The sequence below is a fragment of the Pyricularia oryzae genome, chromosome 5 (assembly GCF_000002495.2).
Source record: "Pyricularia oryzae 70-15 chromosome 5, whole genome shotgun sequence".
In the NCBI taxonomy this organism is placed as follows: domain Eukaryota; kingdom Fungi; phylum Ascomycota; class Sordariomycetes; order Magnaporthales; family Pyriculariaceae; genus Pyricularia; species Pyricularia oryzae.
In genome coordinates this window covers 391,311-409,799 of record NC_017852.1, presented here as the reverse complement: position 1 = coordinate 409,799, position 18,489 = coordinate 391,311, and the positions used below count along the sequence as shown (strand labels likewise).

The window sequence follows — 18,489 nt, the reverse complement described above, 5'->3', positions numbered from 1 at the left end:
GTATTATTTTGTTTTACATCTTTTCCATCCAATTCTTTGTCATTCGTTCACACCTCCGTGGAAAATCCTCAGTCATCCTTTGGAAGTTTGTTTGGCTCAACATCGGGGACATGTCGGCAAGAATTCGCAACGCGATATACTCCGCAATGTTTTTCCCCGATGGTGACATTTGTCATGTAAGCGGATACCGCCCTATCCAGACGGCCATGCCGCTGCGTATTACAACAGGCATGTTGACAGATGCGTGGGCTGGTGGTCGATATGCAAGACAGTGTCTAAGTTTTCTTCGCAGGGCTAGCCAAAAAATCGCCCATCCTAGAACGCTGAAATAAAATTTTGCGCTAACGGTCCTTGAGGGGAACCACAGCTCGTGGTCTCCAAGCCCCGTATCACCCACATGCCGACTTTCGCATCCACCAAGGCTTCCATTGATAGCTTTGTTGTTCCTGCGGCCGAACCCGAATCCATGGGTCTGACAGATCACACTGCAAGATGCAAGCGAAGGAAAAGGAAATGTTTTTTTTTTCTCCCTACTGCGACAGTAGCAAAAACGGCGAAAAACTTCTGGTTCACCCATCCACACTCAATGTACCCCTGCAGCATAGCCATCCAGCATTGAATGCCCCATCCAATAGGAGCTATTAAAAGACAGGACAGCCCTGCCTGCGGAACTGATTCCACAGTGGCTTGACCAATCAGAAGCGGAGTGGCGCTCATGCAACGGTAGCCCCGCTCCGGCTAATTATCTGCCCAGCAGTCTGGAATCCGAAAGATCTCCATACTTAGCCGATTTCTATGGGAATAAGCCACGGCCAGAACTATCGAACAATATGGATATCTGCAAAGAATCCGACTCCGACCGGCATGCACGTAGTCTTTTTGGTTTTTTTTCTCAGCCACCTTACCAAGATTCCTGCACACTACCGTACACAAAAAAGAATTTGCATCGAGGTCCAAGGAGCCCTCCCCCTTTTCTGATGGCTCGTTTAGCAGGAATGTAACCTGTTCTAGCTGTACTCGCCAAAAAATTGCCCCCAGCGGCCTCCAGCCACACCGCGATGATAGCTACCTTACCAGGCCTACCTTGTCTTAAGTACCTTACCTAGCTGGCCAGCCCAAGACAGGCTTAACGTTGTCCCTCTTGATGTCAGTCTCTCGGTTCTCGGGAAGGTAGGTAAGGTACTTAGTTAATTGTTTTCATGGGCTGATGGAACTCGGGCCGCGGTGGACGTTCGGGTTTCTCCTTGCGCGTCTCTTTCTTGTTCTCTGCACGCCCCCTATAGTGCATACTTATTCCCGTATTACTTTGGAGCGAAAAACAAAGTCATAACTAATACATGTCAAACGTGGGGTTTGGTCACGCCCACAGACAAAAAAGTGGAGGAAACGAAACAACCTCGAGGCATTCCTTCTTGTTTTTTTCTCCAACATCAGCCCAAATCAAATTGACTAAGGCACAAACTCGAAAAAAACAAATTTCATCTGGCAGAGACACATCAACTGCCACTCTAAATTTTCTCCATCAATGCCTAAAACTATCTAGTTGATGCCCATCTTGAGTCGATCGCCTCAACTTGGGACGACAGGCGGCGCGACGCCACACATCCAAGCCACCATCCTCCATGTTTTTAATTAGTCTAGGTACAAAAAGTGTTAAACTGCAAATGGGGAATAATATGCGCCCTACAATTACTAAACATGATCTTTCCCAATTGTTGATGTTTTAATTCTTCAGAAAATGCTTGGCAGAATTCGCCACCCTCCTTCTGTATCCAGGTTTGCCAGGTTATCCTATCGCTTCACTCCTAGTCTATAATGGTATGTAATGGATCAGTAATGGACCTAAAATGAACAGAGAGGAATGTTGAAGCGTAGGGCGAAGAAAACAGAGTTTACACACAAGACAGCTAAAGAGGCGCCAAGAATATCAAGCCGCATGAAATAGATTTGCGTTTTTTTCCCCCCGCGTGCTGTTTATCTGCTGCCGAGCACGTTGCCCAGCGTGTCATGCGCGTATCTCCTGATACAACGCTAAATACAGGAAAAGTAGCCAGCCCACGATCTTCTTTTCTTGCGGATGGGTTGCAGGGGGAAAAAAGCAGTACAGAGCCCTTGGAAAAAAGATATCGGTCTAATGCGGTTGTTACACTATATGGTGGGTTTAACCCTGTTCACTAAACACTTAGAGCACACACACACACACACACCCCCCTCTCGCAGCGAATTCCGGAGAGCACCCCCGTCCGTACCTTGCCAAAACAGGGGCGCATGGCATTTCTCAATCGCTTAACCCTTTTTTATTCTTTTTTTTTTTTTTTTCCTCCCCCGCTTGCTCAGCTCAGCCCTCTTTCTATACCCAAAATTCCGGACAACCCCGGTCGGTCGGTAGTTGGGTGTTTTTCTGTATCTTTGCCCCCTTCCCCCCAAAAATAGCAAGCACTGTCTTGCAACAGATAGCTTATGGTGGGTAGCCCCCCTCTCTTCCGACGACGATCCCGCGATCGGGCGGACCGGTTCCCCTGTAAGGAAAAGGAATTGAGAAAAACGTGCAAGGGAAAAAAGTGCCCCCACAAAATGATGTTCATGGTTCGTGTGTGAATAATGCAGCTGCATGGTCAGACACGAGGGGGAGAAAAAAAAACCTGGAAAAAAAAGTTAAGTTTAAAATAAAATAGCTGTACCTTGTTGATTATCCTTTGTCGATCCGGGCCAATCGGTGAAAGCACAGTCCACGTAAGATTCTTTATGCGGTGTTGGATTACCGTCTCGTCCTCGTGCCTCGTATGGCAAAAACCTTCGCTGTCATCGTAATATTCACCTCACCTTCTCCAGTTCTGGTCACGAGACCCGTATGTTCTATATTTGTTTATGGACTAACTTTTTATGCTGATTCCTGCCAGATGCATTTTCTAGCCACTCTGCTGTTCTGTGACCTGTCTTTCTACTCATCTCTGCGTTGACCTTATTATAGATAGTTTCTCCACAGATAACAAGGCAGCTAGATACCTTTCGTTCAAACGTTGGTTTATAGCAAACGGGAATCACGGCATATATGGGAGGGGTCAAAAGTGATGGTTAGAATATTTTATTTCAAGTCGTGTTCAAGCAATCATGACTTTTGCAACTGCTGGTTGACCAACCCAAGTGCTGCACACATACAGCACGCCACGCCTGTAGCTCAGGAGGAATCGCTTGTGCCATTCATCACGATCGAACTGGCAGTGCTGTAGACCGGCTTGATGTCCGTCCACAACTGGAACTGTTGATAAAACACAAGGTTAGCATGGAATCCGAGTGTGGCTAGATCAGGAGAAGTAGACAAAAATAGCACCATACCTGGAACCAACCCTGTGCTGCAAGGACCTCGAATCCAGGGACAGTTCCCCAGCCGGCATCCTTTGCGCGGGCCATCATATTGGTGAAGGTAGGCGTGTACGCCATCTCTAGCAGCACCCTAGCCGCTCCAGTGTTGCTTGTACCCATGGGCAAAGTGAGCACCGAATCGACGGCCATTAGAATTCCTTCATCAACATCACCCGTCGCCGGGATCGTGCTGATAACCACCTCTGGTCGCGCCATACCCTCAGTGTAGGCTAGCGTGCCCTGCAGGTTTCGGATGTCGTATTCTGCTGGGAAAGAAGACGCAATGGTTTCGACAGACGTTGCGTTGCGTGCAATAATGTAGATGGGCGAGAAGCCAAGTGAGTGGAGGGCAAAAATGGCCGCGCGCGTCGTACCACCCGAACCAACTACCACTCCCGAAGCTGGACAGGCGCGTTTGCCTGTAACTCCGGCCATCCGGAGCGAATGCACCATGCCGCACCAGTCGGTGTTGTCACCACGCAGACGCTGCTTACCAGCCTGAACAGGGACCGGGATGATAGTATTGACAGCACCAATGGTCTTGGCCGCGTCGGTAATTTCATCAAGCATCGGCATAATGTCCAACTTGAGCGGGATTGTGACCGAAGCACCGCCAAAGTCTGACGCGCGGATGGTGGTCTCGACCTCGGCCACCTTGTCAGTCTCAAGGCGTGAGTACGTGTGTGGCAGACCCGTCTGTTGGAATAATGTGTTATGAAGGATCGGGGACCTCGACTTGGAGATGGGCTTGCCGAACAGATAAAACTTGCGCTTAGGAATCTTGCTAAGGAGCGAAAGCGCCTGGCGAATCTCAGCTGCCGTCAGCTGACCGGGGGCAGCAGCAGCAGGTAGCGCGGCGTGGGTGACGGGCGTCATGAAACCGTTCAGCACGCGGCTGAGCTTTCCCTGCTCGCCCATATTAAGAGCAATGATAGGTGTTGATTCGTGAGCCGCCAGCATGCGTGTCTTGAAGGTCAGCAGCGAGAAGTTATCTTCGTCAGTGCGGCACCACCCAACCAGTTTGATCACGTCGCCGTAGTGCAACGCCTTGTTGTAGTACTGCATCCACGCTCCATTGCGCCACGACAGTGTGCCCTTGGGGTCGTGATGAGACGCAATGATGCTTGTGTAGCCCTTGGCTTTCGTCACCGTCTCAATGACATCCTCTGGCATCGTCATTTCCACATCGACGTACTCGACTCCCATCCGGAGTGCTACGCGGTAGAGAGCCAGTGCCCCGGCGTGGTCTGCGTCTGGGAAGCGGCCGCCCTGGCTGACAGTACGTACAGTGAAGATGATAGGCATCTTGCACAACGACCTCAGAAGAGCAACCTGCCGGACCACAAACTCTGGCGAGTGGTCCTGCAACAGATCGACACGGAGTTCCACAGCATCAGAGCCTACAACAGCCTTGGGGATTGTTGCCGTGTGTGCTGTGATGTTTGGTACGGTCAGGGACACAAAGAAAGAGTGCGGCTTTGCCTTGACCTCGCGCAGATGAGAACTCTTTCCGCAGATCAGCGACACAAACCGTGCAAAGTCAACTGGCATTTCGACAGCACTTTCTTCGACACCCAAGTGCGGGCTGTGATACTCGAAGTTGCTACACTCCTGGTACCAGGGCTTCCGCCGGATGTAGACCTTTTCGATCTCCTCAGACCACGCCGGCCGACTCTTGTCACGGTTAAGATATTCAAGCACGTGAGTTGTGTCTCGGTGCACAAGCAGCACAGCTCCCCCGGCGCGGCAGTACGAAATAAGTGCCTCCCGAGCCTCTGGCGTCTCGACAATGCCGCCGCCGCATGAAAAGATGTAGCCTTCCGGCTTTGTCTCCATCATCTCGCGAAGTAGCTCCACCTCGAATTTTCTGAATCCTTCCCAGCCCACTTCACTTTTAACCATGTCAGGAATTGTCGTGTTGTGTCTCCTCTCAAGCTCTGTGTCAAGATCCATGAATGTACGACCGAGGGTTGACGCCATCCATTTTCCTGCAGTAGACTTGCCGGCACCGCGCATACCAATGACGAAAACGGAGCGGTTATTGGGACCAGAGCCAGTCACAGTAGAGTGCGAAAGAGGCTCCTCGCCGTCCATGGCCACTCCAAAGACCCCAGAGAGCACATCCCACCAGCCGGGCCACGTCTTGCCAGTGCACTCACGCTCCAAAATCAGAACAGGGTGCGGTGAAATCACCGAGAGGACGCTGAAGCTCATGGCCACACGGTGGTCATCATAGCAGTAGATCTCCCTCGGCTCTGTCAATTCAGTCCAGGAATTGCCGGTGACTTCGATGCCGTCGTCCAACTCATTGCAATGCACGCCAAACTTGGCAAGCTGGTCCTTCATGGCCTTGATGCGGTTGCATTCTTTAACCCTTTGGTTTGCGATTCCGGTGATCTGGGTGGTTCCACTGGCCACAGCTGCAAGTACGGAGGCTGTGAGGAAAGCGTCGGTCATAGGTTCCATGTCGACATGCGGGATTCCCTTCAGCTGACCAAGAGGCGGGCCGGTGACGGTTGTTGAGCTGGCTGATTGTTCAACAGTGCAGCCCATGGGGCGGAGCACCTCGACAGCAAACCGAGCATCACCCTGAAGTGATGCGGAGCCAATGTTTGGGATGGTGCACGTGGTACCAGTGATTGCCGCGACGGCCAGCGGGTACGTGGCGGAACTGGCGTCACTCTCAACAGTGTATTCAGCTGGGTTTGTGTAAATACCCTGGGGAATGTGGTAAGTGTCCGCCTCGGTGGTGGACCTTTGGACATCGATGCCGAAAGAACGCATCATGGCAATTGTCATATCAATGTAAGGCTGCGAGATGGGTTTGCCGCCTACCAAGCGCAGCGTCACCGGTTCCTTGGCGTAAGGTGCGGCCATAAGCAACGATGATACATACTGTGACGAAACAGTGGCAGCCAGCTCAATGACGCCACCACCGAAGCCACCCGCAGCGTCAACCCTTATTGGCAGGCTGCTCTCCTTGCCCATATATTCGATGTTGATTCCGTTGGATCGCAGAGCATCAACCAAGGCTCCAATAGGACGCAGCTTCATCCGGGCGTTGCCAGTCAGCACAGTTGAGGTGGCATCACCATCGGATGATGGTGAGCAGAGTGCCGCAACCGTAGTGAGGAAGCGGGATGCCGTTCCTGCGTTGCCCAGGTAGAGCTCCCCTTCACTAGGGGCAAAGAGCTGACCTCCACGACCCTCCACGACGAGGATCTCGCCGTCGTCCTCCCAGGAAAATGAAGCACCGCGAAGCTTGCCAATAGCGTTTAACATGTGTTCAGTGTCATCCGAATGGAGGAGGTTCTTTATACGGCATGGTCCCTTGCCAAGGGCGGCCAAAATGAGAGCTCTGTTCGAAATACTCTTGGATCCTGGTGGGGTCACATCAACCTTGAGACCAGGGCGGACGCCAGGTTGGACTCGAACAGCGGCCGAGAGAACCACGCGGATGGCACGGTCGTCTACACTGCTAGCCTTGGGCTCGTGGGTTTTGCCAATGGCCGACAGCAAGACGATCTTCTTCTGCTTGCCTTCGTTTTTCTTGTCGACGGCCATCTTTGCGAGCACAATATCCACTGGGCAGCTCTTTCCACCAGTCATCCTGACCAAACGCTTGTCCTCAAGCGAGATGGGAAGATCGTAGCTGGCAATGCACTTGACAAGGCGGGCGACGGCAGCCGGGCGCAGAATACCCAGGTGGCGTGCAAGCTCTGCCTCCTTGACCATTCCAACGGCGACGGCCTCACCGTGCAGCACCTGAGGAGTCAGTATGGCCTCAAAGGCATGGCCAATCGAGTGGCCAAAGTTCAGGAGGTTGCGCAGGCCGCCCTCCTTCTCGTCGGCAGAGACAATGTGGGCCTTAACACGTGCCGATCCCAGGACTATGCGCTTCAGGATGTCGCTAATGGGGAGCAGCCTTGCATTCGGGTCAGCCGCAGCAGATGCAGGAGTGCGGACAGCCGACAAGATAGCCGGGGCATTTTGCTCGAGGGCAGAGAACTCCTCGGCGTCCCAGATGGCAGCGGTCTTGATCACCTCAGCCATGCCGTTGATGAACTCGCGGGCAGGTAGTGTGTTGAGGAATGCCAGGTCTATGTAGATGCGGCGCGGCTGCCAGAAGGCGCCGACCAAATTCTTGCCCATTGGGGTATCGATGGCTGTCTTGCCGCCGATGGACGAGTCCACCATGGCCAGCAGCGTCGTGGGGACTTGGACGAAGCGAACACCACGCATGAATGTGGCCGCAACGTAACCAATCATGTCACCAATGACGCCGCCGCCGAGGGCGATGATGACAGTGTCGCGGGTGCATTGCTGCTCGAGCAGCCAGTCCTCGATCTCGGCCTTGGTGTCACGGCTCTTGGATCCCTCGCCAGGCGGGATGGCGTAGGTCAACAGGCGTGGGGCGCGGGGTGGTGGCGGTGTGGCCGAAGAATTCGACGTAGCGGCAGCGGAAGCACTTGTAAATGCGGTCTCGAACTGAGGCACGTAGAGCGAGTGAAGGTTGGTGTCGGTGATGAGCACGTAGGTGGAGGAAGGGATGTTGTTGAGCAGATCGTGAGTCACGTAGTTGAGCCAGAGGCCATAGTCGACTATGATGCTTTCCTCGCCCAGGATCGAAATCCGGGTTGGGCTCGACCCATTGGCCGTCGACATTGTGGCGGCAAAGACAACCAGGTGGTTGTACAACTAAATGTACCTAGGTTGGTCTTGTTGATGCCTTCCAGGTGAGTACCTGAGATGTATAAGTATAGTCATGTCGTGTCCCAACAAGCCCAAGGAAATCCCACCCCGACTTATTCGAACCCCTGCCCTCCGTCCCTCTTTTTCAAGCACGGACGAAAAAAAGTATGCCAGATCCCCCGATACCGGCGGGGTCAGGAATGGCCCGTTTTCGTTGCTACCTCCACGCCAGCCCCGCCAAAGCTACTGGACTCTGTACTGTACCTGAACATGGGATTTTACCTAGACAAGCTGAAGCTTAGCTCAGTGCAAGCAAGCGATGTTCTTGCCAAGCTCACGCTGGGGAACTGGGCTATTACCGGTGAGAAGCTGAGCCTACGTAACATCACAGTACCTTCCTTACTTTACACCTTCAGCTCAGTTCAGCTCGCTGCAGAATCACGCCTCAATCTTCATTCGTCTAAAGGCACGAACTTCCAATACCCGTAACAGATGATACTTGACACCATAAACTCAATATCGCCTGATTTGGTCCGTCTCTAACATTTTGCCTTTACAACGATTGCTCCGTCCCAAAAAGATAATAAGTTTGCTGGCCGCCTCCAATTGGCACTTGTTGTCATCGGCATAAACTAAGTACCTCGGTGTGCCTGGAGGATTGACGATCTTCCCTGAAGGCCTTGGATTCCTATTGGTAGTTGCGTGACGTGACATTAATCCGACTCTTTGCTTACTATGTACTTCGCAGAATCCTTATTGACAGGCAACAAAGCTGCAGGTGAATCCTTTGCCAAGCCGCCCCGAAACCCTAGACCGAGAAGGTAAACTTACCTAGCCTTATCTGCTCTCCAGTAGAAGATTACTGGCTAGCCAGGCCCACCACAATGGTGTTCCCTCTAGGCGTTCTCGAATGACGTCGAGTGCTGGTACAGTTAATGAGCCGTATCGACCAAGCTAGCTTGGGTGAAATGTCAAATATAAGAAAGGCTACCTGCGAATACAGTCAGAACTCGAGGGGATCATCTTTCCCTTCACCTGCTAGTTTTTGAAAAGAACTAAAGGCGGTCTTTACAAAGACAAAAAACACAGGTTTTTTTTTTCTTTTTTTTTGCCTTTTCGCAAGCTCCTCCATTATTTCCATTTCCATTTTTGATTGAGTTAGGCACAACCAACCGGCATGTCTTTAAAAGTCGCACGCGACAATGAGTCCATGTCTTCCAAGGAATCATGGGACGCTCTAACTTCTCATGGATCCGACGAAGAAACCAAGGAGAACATGCCCCTACTTGTCGATGATACCAATACAACAAAAACCATCCATAAAACATCCTCCAAGGGCGCTATACCAAAAGATGCCAGAGACCGGAAGGAAAGACGGTCAGAGCCAAAGCACGCCGTGAAAAGTGAATCAAGTCGACACGAGAGCAGAGAAGATGTTCTCGCAGATTCTGGCAGGACTGCACAGACGGAAAACGGTCTTGAAAACCCCATGGCAAATTCCGAAGCGGAACCTCTCTCCATAAATGAAACTGCGCAAGGATGGTTCTTGGATTATCCTGAGTGGTTTTTCGACTCAGCTGTCACCCTCCGCGAGGATATGCAAGCGCCGGAAAGCCTTGCCCTGTCTAACGAGCCTAGTCGAACCAACAGAAGCTCATCTCCCAAGTTTGTGTTGGACGGAGATGTGTACGAGGAAGCTTTGGACATCGTCTCTAGCCTGATCAAACCCCCCGTGACTGGTAACTCCAAGAACACACCCGCATCTTGGTACTCCTCGGCATCCTTCCTTGTGCAGTCACCCGAGCCAGATAGCGTCGACTTCATGAACGCGGTGGTCCGGCGTCTCGCAAAGGACATTGATGCCGACCTCCTCGACCTCAGCCCTGGCCCGCTTGAAGACATCCTGCACTATTGGTTCCACTCCGTCCAAAACAATTCCGATATATTCCTTACGCCAGCCGAGTATCTGAACACCGAGAAAGGCTTCCCTCGTATGAGCCACTTCAGGCGCGCCTTTGCAGACCGGATACTCAACACCCTCGACCGCGAGTACATTGTCGACAGGCTCCTGACGGCACGATCATGGAAGCGCAATGCCCGAGGCCAAGCATACGAGCCCCGACCGCTCATCGTCCTCTTGCCCGACGTTACAGCTTACACGGTAAGGTACTGCTTCGAAGCCGAGGAGTTCTTGGGCATGCTGTACGACGAGGTCAAAAGACGGCGGCAGAACTCCGGGACGCCGACGCTCATCGTCGGCACAGCGCCGTCGAGCCGCACGCACGATGATTTTTTCCCGCAGAGCGACATGGGTCGCGAAGACATCAGCCACGTCCACAAGCAGCTGCACCTGGATCCGTCGCTTGTCATCGAAGTGTCCCCCCGTCAGGGGTGGTTTATGCCGCGTCCTCCAGGGGCACGGGTTAACCGGATCGACTGGTGGAACCGGCTGCGGCTCTCGCTACGCCACGAGCTAAACGCGGACTCTCCCGAATTCCCGGGCGTGGATATGCTCGACCGCGGTGCGCACCCGCCACTGCCAGGCATCAAGGCCCTCCTCACCCACCCGGCCTGGACCGGCGACATGACCATCAAGGCCTTTCGGCAGACTGTCGCCCGCGCCCGGCGGAAGGAGCGGCTTGATGCCGAAGACATGCTCGTGGTGCTGGCCCGTGTGGCCAAGAACGATGCGCCCTTCACTTTTGGCGGCTGGAGGGAAATGAAGTTTGCTGAGGTGGCCAGGAAGTTCTTTGAGAGCATTCCAGATGAGTTGTGGTTTGGGCTATTAAACGCAGGGCTGTTTGTCCTTCTTTGGGTCTTCGTCTATCATCTCATTTCGCACGTGTTTTAAGCGTTGTGATCTGCTTTGTTTTTGAATTATGCTGCAAGGCGTCAGGCAGAACAGAAGCCAAGTGGCACGACAGCAGCGGGGTCGTTGAATGATCTTTAACCGTTTTGAACATTTGGAAATAAATTGCACTAATGAGCGAGTTTGTACCAGATGCATTGGCAAAGAAAACACAAGAAAAAAAGAGAAAGAAAAACACAAAATGCCGCCAATAATGATCGTTATGCAGAAAAACATCAACCACCGAAATAGATATGTAAATACACAAGATATAAAAGAAAGCCCAGTTCGTCCTCCATCGTTATATCGAAGAGTACACCAATTGCGATTTTGCTTGAGTGGATGATATAAAAAATGAGTTAAATAGCATAAAGGAGGGATAATATAAGAAACTAGAGAAAAGAGGAAGAGAAAATTCGAATCAAAAAGGTATAGGAGAGCGTTGAAGCTTGATATGGCCAGGCCACAGAAACCGTAAACTGCTCCAAAAGAGACGTGAAGGAGAGATAAGAGTGATTGATCGCTGTCCCAATTCATGGCCTGAAGGGGGGTGGGTTGAAGAAATAGAAGAGGAGGTGGAGTCGTTAAGAATGATGTGTCCAGCCGGTCACAGCCTGTCTCCCCCAGGTTGACGAAGGGAGATCAGGGTTTAAGTGGGGGCCCAAAATTGACTGTAACAACGTTTCCAAAACCAACAAGATTATTAAAAACCATCGTCATCCAAATCATCTATCGCGGAAGATGGGCCCAACAGGACCAACGGCCATGCCCAACAAAAGAGCAAGAGCAAATCACGCCGAGATGATAAAAAAAAAAAAGAAAATAACCCTCCCCAAGTGTACGGCCCGAGACGCAGCAACCTTATGCGCCAACCCTTTCCTCCATCCTCCTGACAATCTCCCTCTCCTTGGGGCTGCGCGGGTCAGCATCAATGCCGAGAATGGCGGAGATGCGGGTCTTGTCCGAAGCCGCCCGCATGCTGTAGGCCTCGCGGTCCTCGGGCGAGAGAACTGGGGTGATGGGAGTGACGGTTTGCTGAGGGGTCTGGTGACCGTAGTGGTAAGGCTGCTGCTGCTGCTGCTGCTTGGTGATGGGCTGCGCGTTGCTGTTCCACGCCTGCTCGAGGGCAGCGGCACTGACACCCGGGCCGTACTCGGCCGCGATGGCGGACCAGAAGCCGGTGCGGTGGGCGGCGTAGATGGCCGACAGGCGCGACATGTCAATCTGCGCGTGCAGCGCCGACTGCGGGGGCGGCAGGGTGACGTTGCAGTCAAGGCGCAGCGAAGGGTGGTGGGGCGGTGTGTGGCTGGGCGCAAAGTTGGCGGCGGGCAGCAGCGGTGGGTTGTGCGACATGCCAGACTCGGATAGGGTTGAGTAACCGCGGCTGGAGCTCGAAGGGGGAATGGTCAGTCCCATGGAGGCGGGCTTCGGCAGGATGGCGGGAAGACGCGGCGAGTCGTTGCTGTTGGCTGACATGATGCTAGGCAGCTGGATGCCATGACCGACAGGAGATCCCGCCCTGTATGAGCCTACGCTACCGGGGGGCGAGACGGAACGAGATTCATGGATCGGGGAAGGCATCGTAGCCGGCATGGTGGGCGAGTGGCCGCCGGTCGAGGAGCCGGACGAGACGCTCGTTGTGCGCTTGCGGCGGTTCGAGCCATGGCTAAGCTGGTGGTAATGCAGGCGGCATGCCAACTCAGTTTTCTTCAGGTGGGCGGCGATGTGCTTGTAGGGCATCTTCTGGAGGCGTGTCTGGAGCAGGTACACTTCCTAGTTGTTTGCAAAGATGCTTTGTCAGCCTTGCGTCTTGTTTTCGTCTCAACTATCTGAAACGGTACCTGTCGCAACACATGTGCGACATGAACAAGTCAAAGTGGGTCATCTCACGACATTAGGCGAGAATCTTTTGAGGAATTCCAGGCCAAATGGACAAGAAAAAACAAATATGACACTAACCTCATCCTCGCTCCAGGCCCGACCTCCGCCGGTGGATGCGGTCTTGCGGTTCTTGGTGATGCCGTAGTCGTGGCGTTCCATGGCGTCCGAAATAGGCGTGTAAGCCACGGGGGCCATGCTCATGTGCATCGGAGACATTTCCACTATATTCTCTCGGATAACTTAAACTCTTTCTCTGCTTCTGCGCCTGTTTTTGTAAAAAGTAGTATGTCGAGCACTGAGCGTGGTGTCCAGGTGGATAAAATGTCGAAACTAGTTCGAGGGTATAAAAAAAGGCAGACTCGCTGCTTCAAGAATCGAAAAAAGTTGCCGAAACGGTTGATCGTGATCAAATGATGTCCCTCCTATTCTTCTAGGCTTCCACGGGTGTCCCACAAGTAAACGATTGTCTGTCTCTTCTAATCGGTTTCACAGATGAAGAGTCGTAGGTCGACGTCGGTCGTATTGTTTTTTTGAAAGAACGTGGGGGGTTTTGTGCGAACAGAGGAACAACCAGATGTCAAAAAACCAACCGCAAGTCGAGCAACTGAGCGAAAGGATATACGTGCTAATGAAGACGTAGTGTTTGTCGTAATAAACCAGATTAGACTCGTAGAATCGAAAGAGAGCAGCTTCCTTCCTTTCCAAAAAAAAAGAATGTAAGCAGCTAAGCCAAGCCAGTTGGGCAATATATAGTAGGTAATAAAAGAGAGTAGGGGTTTAGCTGTGGTAAAAGAATGGAAAGAAGTGAAGAGAAGGAAAGGACACACACGACGGCGTCGTGGATAGGCACAACTCTCAAGTCTTGAGGATTTACCTGACGAAGGGGAAGATGAACAACAGGGAAGAAAAAGAAGGGAAGCAAAAAAAAGAAAATGCCCGGAACAACGGGAGGAGGAAGACAAGAGGATAATAATAACAATGCCTCACTATTGAGAACTGGACTTGACGGGTGCATGATGTTCGGGCGGAGACACGTCCAAGGACCAGGGGGGAGTGGATGTGGAGGCAGCCGCTAGGGACTGCCCTAAGCTGGATTGCACATTGCTGGCTTCCACAAGCGGAGGATAGCGTGGATGAAGCGGCCTGCTACTTGTGTGGTATCGTTACAGATGCTGTGGGCTGGCTCAACCCTGTCGGTCTTCGTCTTCCCGATTCAGAGGTAGTGTGGACTGGGGTGTGACTAGGTGTGGGTGTGTGGTATGGATCTGGGCGAGGGTACAACACGACAGAGTCTTTTCTGTTGCACCAAGGGGAACTGATATACAAAATCCCAAGCAAGAGGACCCTTGAAAGATGCAAAAGTCTGGAATAATAGTATCGGCTGACGGGAAAAGACATGGACAGGGATTGAGGAGAGGAGACAACAGGAAAAAAAAAGAGAGAGAGAGAGGCTAAAGAGAGCGTGCAGTAGCAGTTCAGAATCCATGACACAGCTTGTGCCAGGAACTGACACCGGGATTGCTCTTTGAATGCTGGTCTACTGTAACCGATCCGTGATTGTGGGCCAATATCTTTTGTCAACATTGCCCAAGGAAATCATGGCCACGTACGTAGACAGTGTAGGATCATTGCTTTGTACAATCGTCGTCGTACGATGCTCCTCCTTCCGGGAGTGAGTTGTTATCGCAAAACCTGGTGCCCGCGCTGGCGAGCCATCATAAGCTTTGTTTTGGTTTTCAAGGAGCCTGGCCTCTGATCTGGTCGGCGGCAGCAGAGCGAACGAAAATGCACGTAAAACAGGCAGGAAGCTGCCAAGCAATTTCTTGGGGGTGCAGCGCACGGATTCCGGTCTGTCGTTCACCTGTCTTTAGAGTATGTGTCTAAATTTTTGCTGGGTAGAGCAGGCACTCGGAGTAGTATTCGGCTCCGGAAACGTGCTGCAGGTCAGATATTCAAGGTAGCAGGGCCGCATCTTCGGGTCAAGCTTGACACGCGATTGTACCTTACCGACAGCCTCCGCTTTTTTTTTCTTCTTCCTCCCCCCGTTGAGATGTTTTCCCATCTACTTTCGTATGTCTGTTCTTGATTACGTTTTTTTTTTTTTTTTTTTTGGTGACGATAAATGTCTAGGATGAGCCTGGTGAATGGCTGACGATGCAAAATGGCATTTGTTTTGATCGTCAACGTTTGCAACAGCAGACGGGCCTGTTTCCGCAATCTCGTCAACGTAAGCCTCGGAGGTGTCAAAATCTTGATTGAATTTGAGGCTTGGCTGGGAGAAAGGAGGTCGATCAGAATCATGGGCCGGGCTAGACTTGGCTCGGTTGTAGAGCTGGGCGACGAGTCGAGATTGTACCCGCCAGAAGGGTACGTTCTGTAGCAAAGTCCGGGGCTGGAAGGCAGAATTTTGCAGAAACAGAAACAACCTAGGTACAATCACAAACAGGCATCGGGCTGCCAATTCGCAATGCATAATCACAAATCCAGGTATCTGCGATGTTCCCAGGCGGTGTGATTGACGTACGTTGGGTTGAGGACAGAGGGAGGAAGGGGTGGGAGATGGCCTCTGCGTCTGATGTTTGACAGACGATGCTTAAGGTGTTACAGGAAGGCGCCGGCCTCTTGGGAATCCGTTTTGATTGGCCATCGCCCCACATAGAGATGGATATTGGCTTCTCTTCTCGAGAGCCCCTGAACGCCCGGGAAGCCAAGGGTCCACAGAAGTTTTGAGCCGCGCTCTCCACAGTTGTTTTGGTTTTGGCGCAAGCATGACAGTCCGATTTGTTTGACATCCAGGACCGTTGAAACATGAGGTTGTTTTCGGTTTTCTCCCCCAACTCAGCCCTTGAGTACAGTAGACCTGTTGGAGATTTTTCTTTTCTTTTCTGGCTTTAGTCTGCTTTTTTGTTCTTTTTGACTTTTATTCCCCCATGTCCCAGGCGGATTATCTAGTCACGTAGCCACCACCACGCGTGATCCAACCCCGTGGCTTTTGACAGAATCGCACTAGAAATCTTATTTTCTACAGATCGTCTAATGAATTCAAATGAGGGCTGTAGTTCATCCAGTAACCAATCTGTCAATAATTTTCCTATTCTTGGCAAAATTTTGTGACGGTTAACTTTGCCCCTCATCAACTCGATACTTCCACAGCCACGTACGTCTTAGTGGGAATTTGTCGGCGTTTACAATTTCCCCTTTGCTTCAGAGCATTGGTAAATGCTGGCAAACAAAGAATGTGATGGTCCATTTGATTCCAAATTACTTCGAGCGCTAAGCAAATAGGTTGGTACCCAAGGTATGAATTGCAGTCCTACAACGGATTTCTATTATACCGGTATAATCCGCTTTCTTTTCTTTTCTTTGTGTGGCCTTAAGTTTATCTATATCGGCCTCTCTCCACATTTCAAAACGGTTGACCAATTCGGTTCGGCTGTTCCATCAAATTTGACAGCAGTCCGGTCCGTCCAGTTGGTAGAGACTGGAGACGCATGCACTGTCACGCTCTTTGGACTTTACGCACTAGGTCCAAGACTAGTTTTTTTTTTTTTTTTTTTTTTTTGAGGAGTCCGCCGACAATGTTCCGGTCCCTTGCAATGGGCCCTTGAAACTCGCTACAATTTCAAAACGGTGAGCCTCAGATTTGGGATGTCCCTGGTATGGTGTCCCAGGTGGAGCGGGGCTAGTTTGCACGTGCTCTGCAGCTTTCGGGACCCGGAAAACAGCTTGGCTTCCAGCAGCTAAGATGAAATGGAACCCTCTCAAACCCTGGCGCTGGTTCAGCCGCACCCTAAACCCATGCAACTTTGTTATTTGGACCACATTCTCTCCAATTTTTCTCTCTCAAGCGAAAGCGACAAAACAAACCCCGGGTTACATGGGGCTGTTGTTTTTGTTTTTGCCTTTTGCCTTCTGCCCTCCCCTTCTCCCAAGATACGAGAAAACGAGGAAGGGAAAATGAATGAGAGGAATAAAAGGCCTTGTTTCCCACAGGCAGGCAGGCTCGCACCATGGATACACCTGGTGGGCTCTGACCAGACGTTAGGCGTGGCGGTAAACGTTTCGTTTCTTCGCTACTATCCTTGCGTCCTCCTCCTTAGCCCACTTCCACCTCTACAGTGCCTTACTCCCTTCCTCGTCGTGCACACGCAAAGTTGACAAGACTGATAACATGTAATCATTCACAACAAAGAAAAAAAAATATCCGCTTGAAGTCTCACCATCGAGCCAGGAGGCGGTAACCCGGACGAAACAACAATTCGCAATCACGGAGTAAAAACAATGATTGTCAAGCGGGACGATCACAGACCAGATCGCCCACAAACACCAACTTGGGGCGAAGCAGAGTGAGAAACAGTAGGACAACCCGGGATCACCAGGCCCAAATTTTTTTTCTCCCTCTCTCTCCCCCTCCCTCTTTCTCCTTGTCTTATGGAGACTGTTCCGATTCGTCTTGGCACACTCCCCAGTAGCATATGCACATCCGTCTCAGTCTCGGAACCTGGCATCAAACAGACAGCCAAACAACAGAACGAGTAATAACAAGTAAACACAGTCTCCTCTTGATCCACGTTTTCTCTGTTGTCTTTGGGCATTCGCCCAAGATAAACGCGTCAGATACATTTCCTAGGTTTGACATATGTACCCTGTAGACTTTTTGTAGTCTGTTCAGCACCCGCAGCCTCTCATGACTAGGCAACTCTATACCAATCGTATTCACTCGGCCTAGTGCCTTGCTATTTGGATGTTGGATGCTCGAAGCGTGGAACAAAAATCCGTTCCTGCCAGGCTGGGCACAGGCGATTCTAGGCAGTGATACATGATTGATCGCCAGCGGGACTTGGGACGGAAGGCTCACCCTTTCAAGGATATCAGACGGACCAAGGCTGGCTCACACCCAGCATGCTTGCCTGTCGGCTCTGCATGTCTTTGTCGGGGGTTCCGTCCTTCGGACGAGCAGTGCATTATGCAGATCCACCACCCTTTCATCTTTACAGCATCAAAGGATCGGCCGGAAAACATCACATATTTTGTCTTTTCTGTTTTGTCGACACTTCTCGGTGTGCGTGAACAAGCCTGTCGCATAGGGGACCCTTTTCCCCATACACACCCACTGATAGCTCATCACAAGTTACCAGGCATGTCAGGCATGGGACAGAAGCCATGGGTCTCGGAGGGGTCTTGTCGCCACTTGGCTCGGGTTTCGCGGATGTGAATGATGTAGATGATGGAAACGCCATCGTTTCGGTGAGCTTCCCATGTAAAAAAGCACGGGTGTGTACCCCAAGGCTGAGAGCATACAAACTGAACCAGCCGTAGGCGAATATTCATCCGAAGATGTTCGATCCAGTTACAAAAAAACAACGTATTTACTCAATCAACGCTTAATGTTCTGCCTTTTCCCAAATGGCGAGTCGCTTCCAGTTTTCACAAATCCTGTCGTCTGATGTGTAGGTATACATACGGCACCGCGGTAAGGTGCACCGACGTCCCGACAAGAATTGGGATGAAAAGTTGTTTTTGTTTCCGCATACAACGTTTACAATTCGGTTTCTATCTAGCCTTGAGGTAAGGAATGGCGTGTTTACTTGAATGTGTCTAAGTTGTCTAGATGAAGTCGGCCCAGTTGTATTTACGTTGCCGTGGAGCCGCAGGTCGGAAGTAAATTATGTCAACGGTAATTATTTCATACCCACGAGGCCTTT

General features: G+C 51.4%; 4 protein-coding genes across 4 annotated transcripts; 2 read left to right on the top strand and 2 right to left on the bottom strand.

Moving 5' to 3' along the window:
• Positions 1-2,107: 2,107 nt before the first annotated feature.
• On the bottom strand, positions 2,108-8,193 carry MGG_01128 (pentafunctional AROM polypeptide). The gene is made up of 2 exons (XM_003717752.1): positions 3,337-8,193; positions 2,108-3,259 (listed from the first exon to the last, which is right to left on the bottom strand). The coding sequence occupies exons 1-2, from the start codon at positions 8,026-8,028 to the stop codon at positions 3,179-3,181; spliced, it is 4,773 nt and encodes a 1,590-aa protein (XP_003717800.1). The 5' UTR covers positions 8,029-8,193; the 3' UTR covers positions 2,108-3,178.
• A 756-nt stretch (positions 8,194-8,949) lies between these two features.
• Positions 8,950-11,201, top strand: MGG_01129 (uncharacterized protein). The gene has a single exon (XM_003717751.1). It carries the CDS (start codon positions 9,233-9,235, stop codon positions 10,904-10,906), a length of 1,674 nt encoding a protein of 557 aa, XP_003717799.1. The 5' UTR covers positions 8,950-9,232; the 3' UTR covers positions 10,907-11,201.
• Positions 11,202-11,693: 492 nt separating this feature from the next.
• On the bottom strand, positions 11,694-15,366 carry MGG_01130 (uncharacterized protein). The gene is made up of 3 exons (XM_003717750.1): positions 14,395-15,366; positions 12,863-13,477; positions 11,694-12,676 (listed from the first exon to the last, which is right to left on the bottom strand). The coding sequence occupies exons 2-3, from the start codon at positions 12,998-13,000 to the stop codon at positions 11,765-11,767; spliced, it is 1,050 nt and encodes a 349-aa protein (XP_003717798.1). The 5' UTR covers positions 13,001-13,477; positions 14,395-15,366; the 3' UTR covers positions 11,694-11,764.
• MGG_17316 (uncharacterized protein) lies at positions 14,946-15,443 on the top strand (the record flags this gene model as incomplete). The annotated part of the gene is made up of 2 exons (XM_003717749.1): positions 14,946-15,151; positions 15,392-15,443. 2 exons carry the CDS (start codon positions 14,946-14,948, stop codon positions 15,441-15,443), a joined length of 258 nt encoding a protein of 85 aa, XP_003717797.1.
• Between the last annotated feature and the right edge of the window lie 3,046 nt (positions 15,444-18,489).

What these genes read in the sequence shown, in the direction of transcription:
- MGG_01128 (XM_003717752.1), bottom strand. Translation starts at nt 8,028, where the DNA reads ATGTCGACGGCCAATGGGTCGAGCCCAACCCGGATTTCGATCCTGGGC. An exon ending in CAGCACAGGGTTGGTTCCAG is followed by an intron (nt 3,260 to 3,336) that starts GTATGGTGCTAT and finishes TTTTATCAACAG; the next exon opens with TTCCAGTTGTGGACGGACAT.
- MGG_01129 (XM_003717751.1), top strand. Translation starts at nt 9,233, where the DNA reads ATGTCTTTAAAAGTCGCACGCGACAATGAGTCCATGTCTTCCAAGGAA.
- MGG_01130 (XM_003717750.1), bottom strand. Translation starts at nt 13,000, where the DNA reads ATGTCTCCGATGCACATGAGCATGGCCCCCGTGGCTTACACGCCTATT. An exon ending in GGGCCTGGAGCGAGGATGAG is followed by an intron (nt 12,677 to 12,862) that starts GTTAGTGTCATA and finishes GCAAACAACTAG; the next exon opens with GAAGTGTACCTGCTCCAGAC.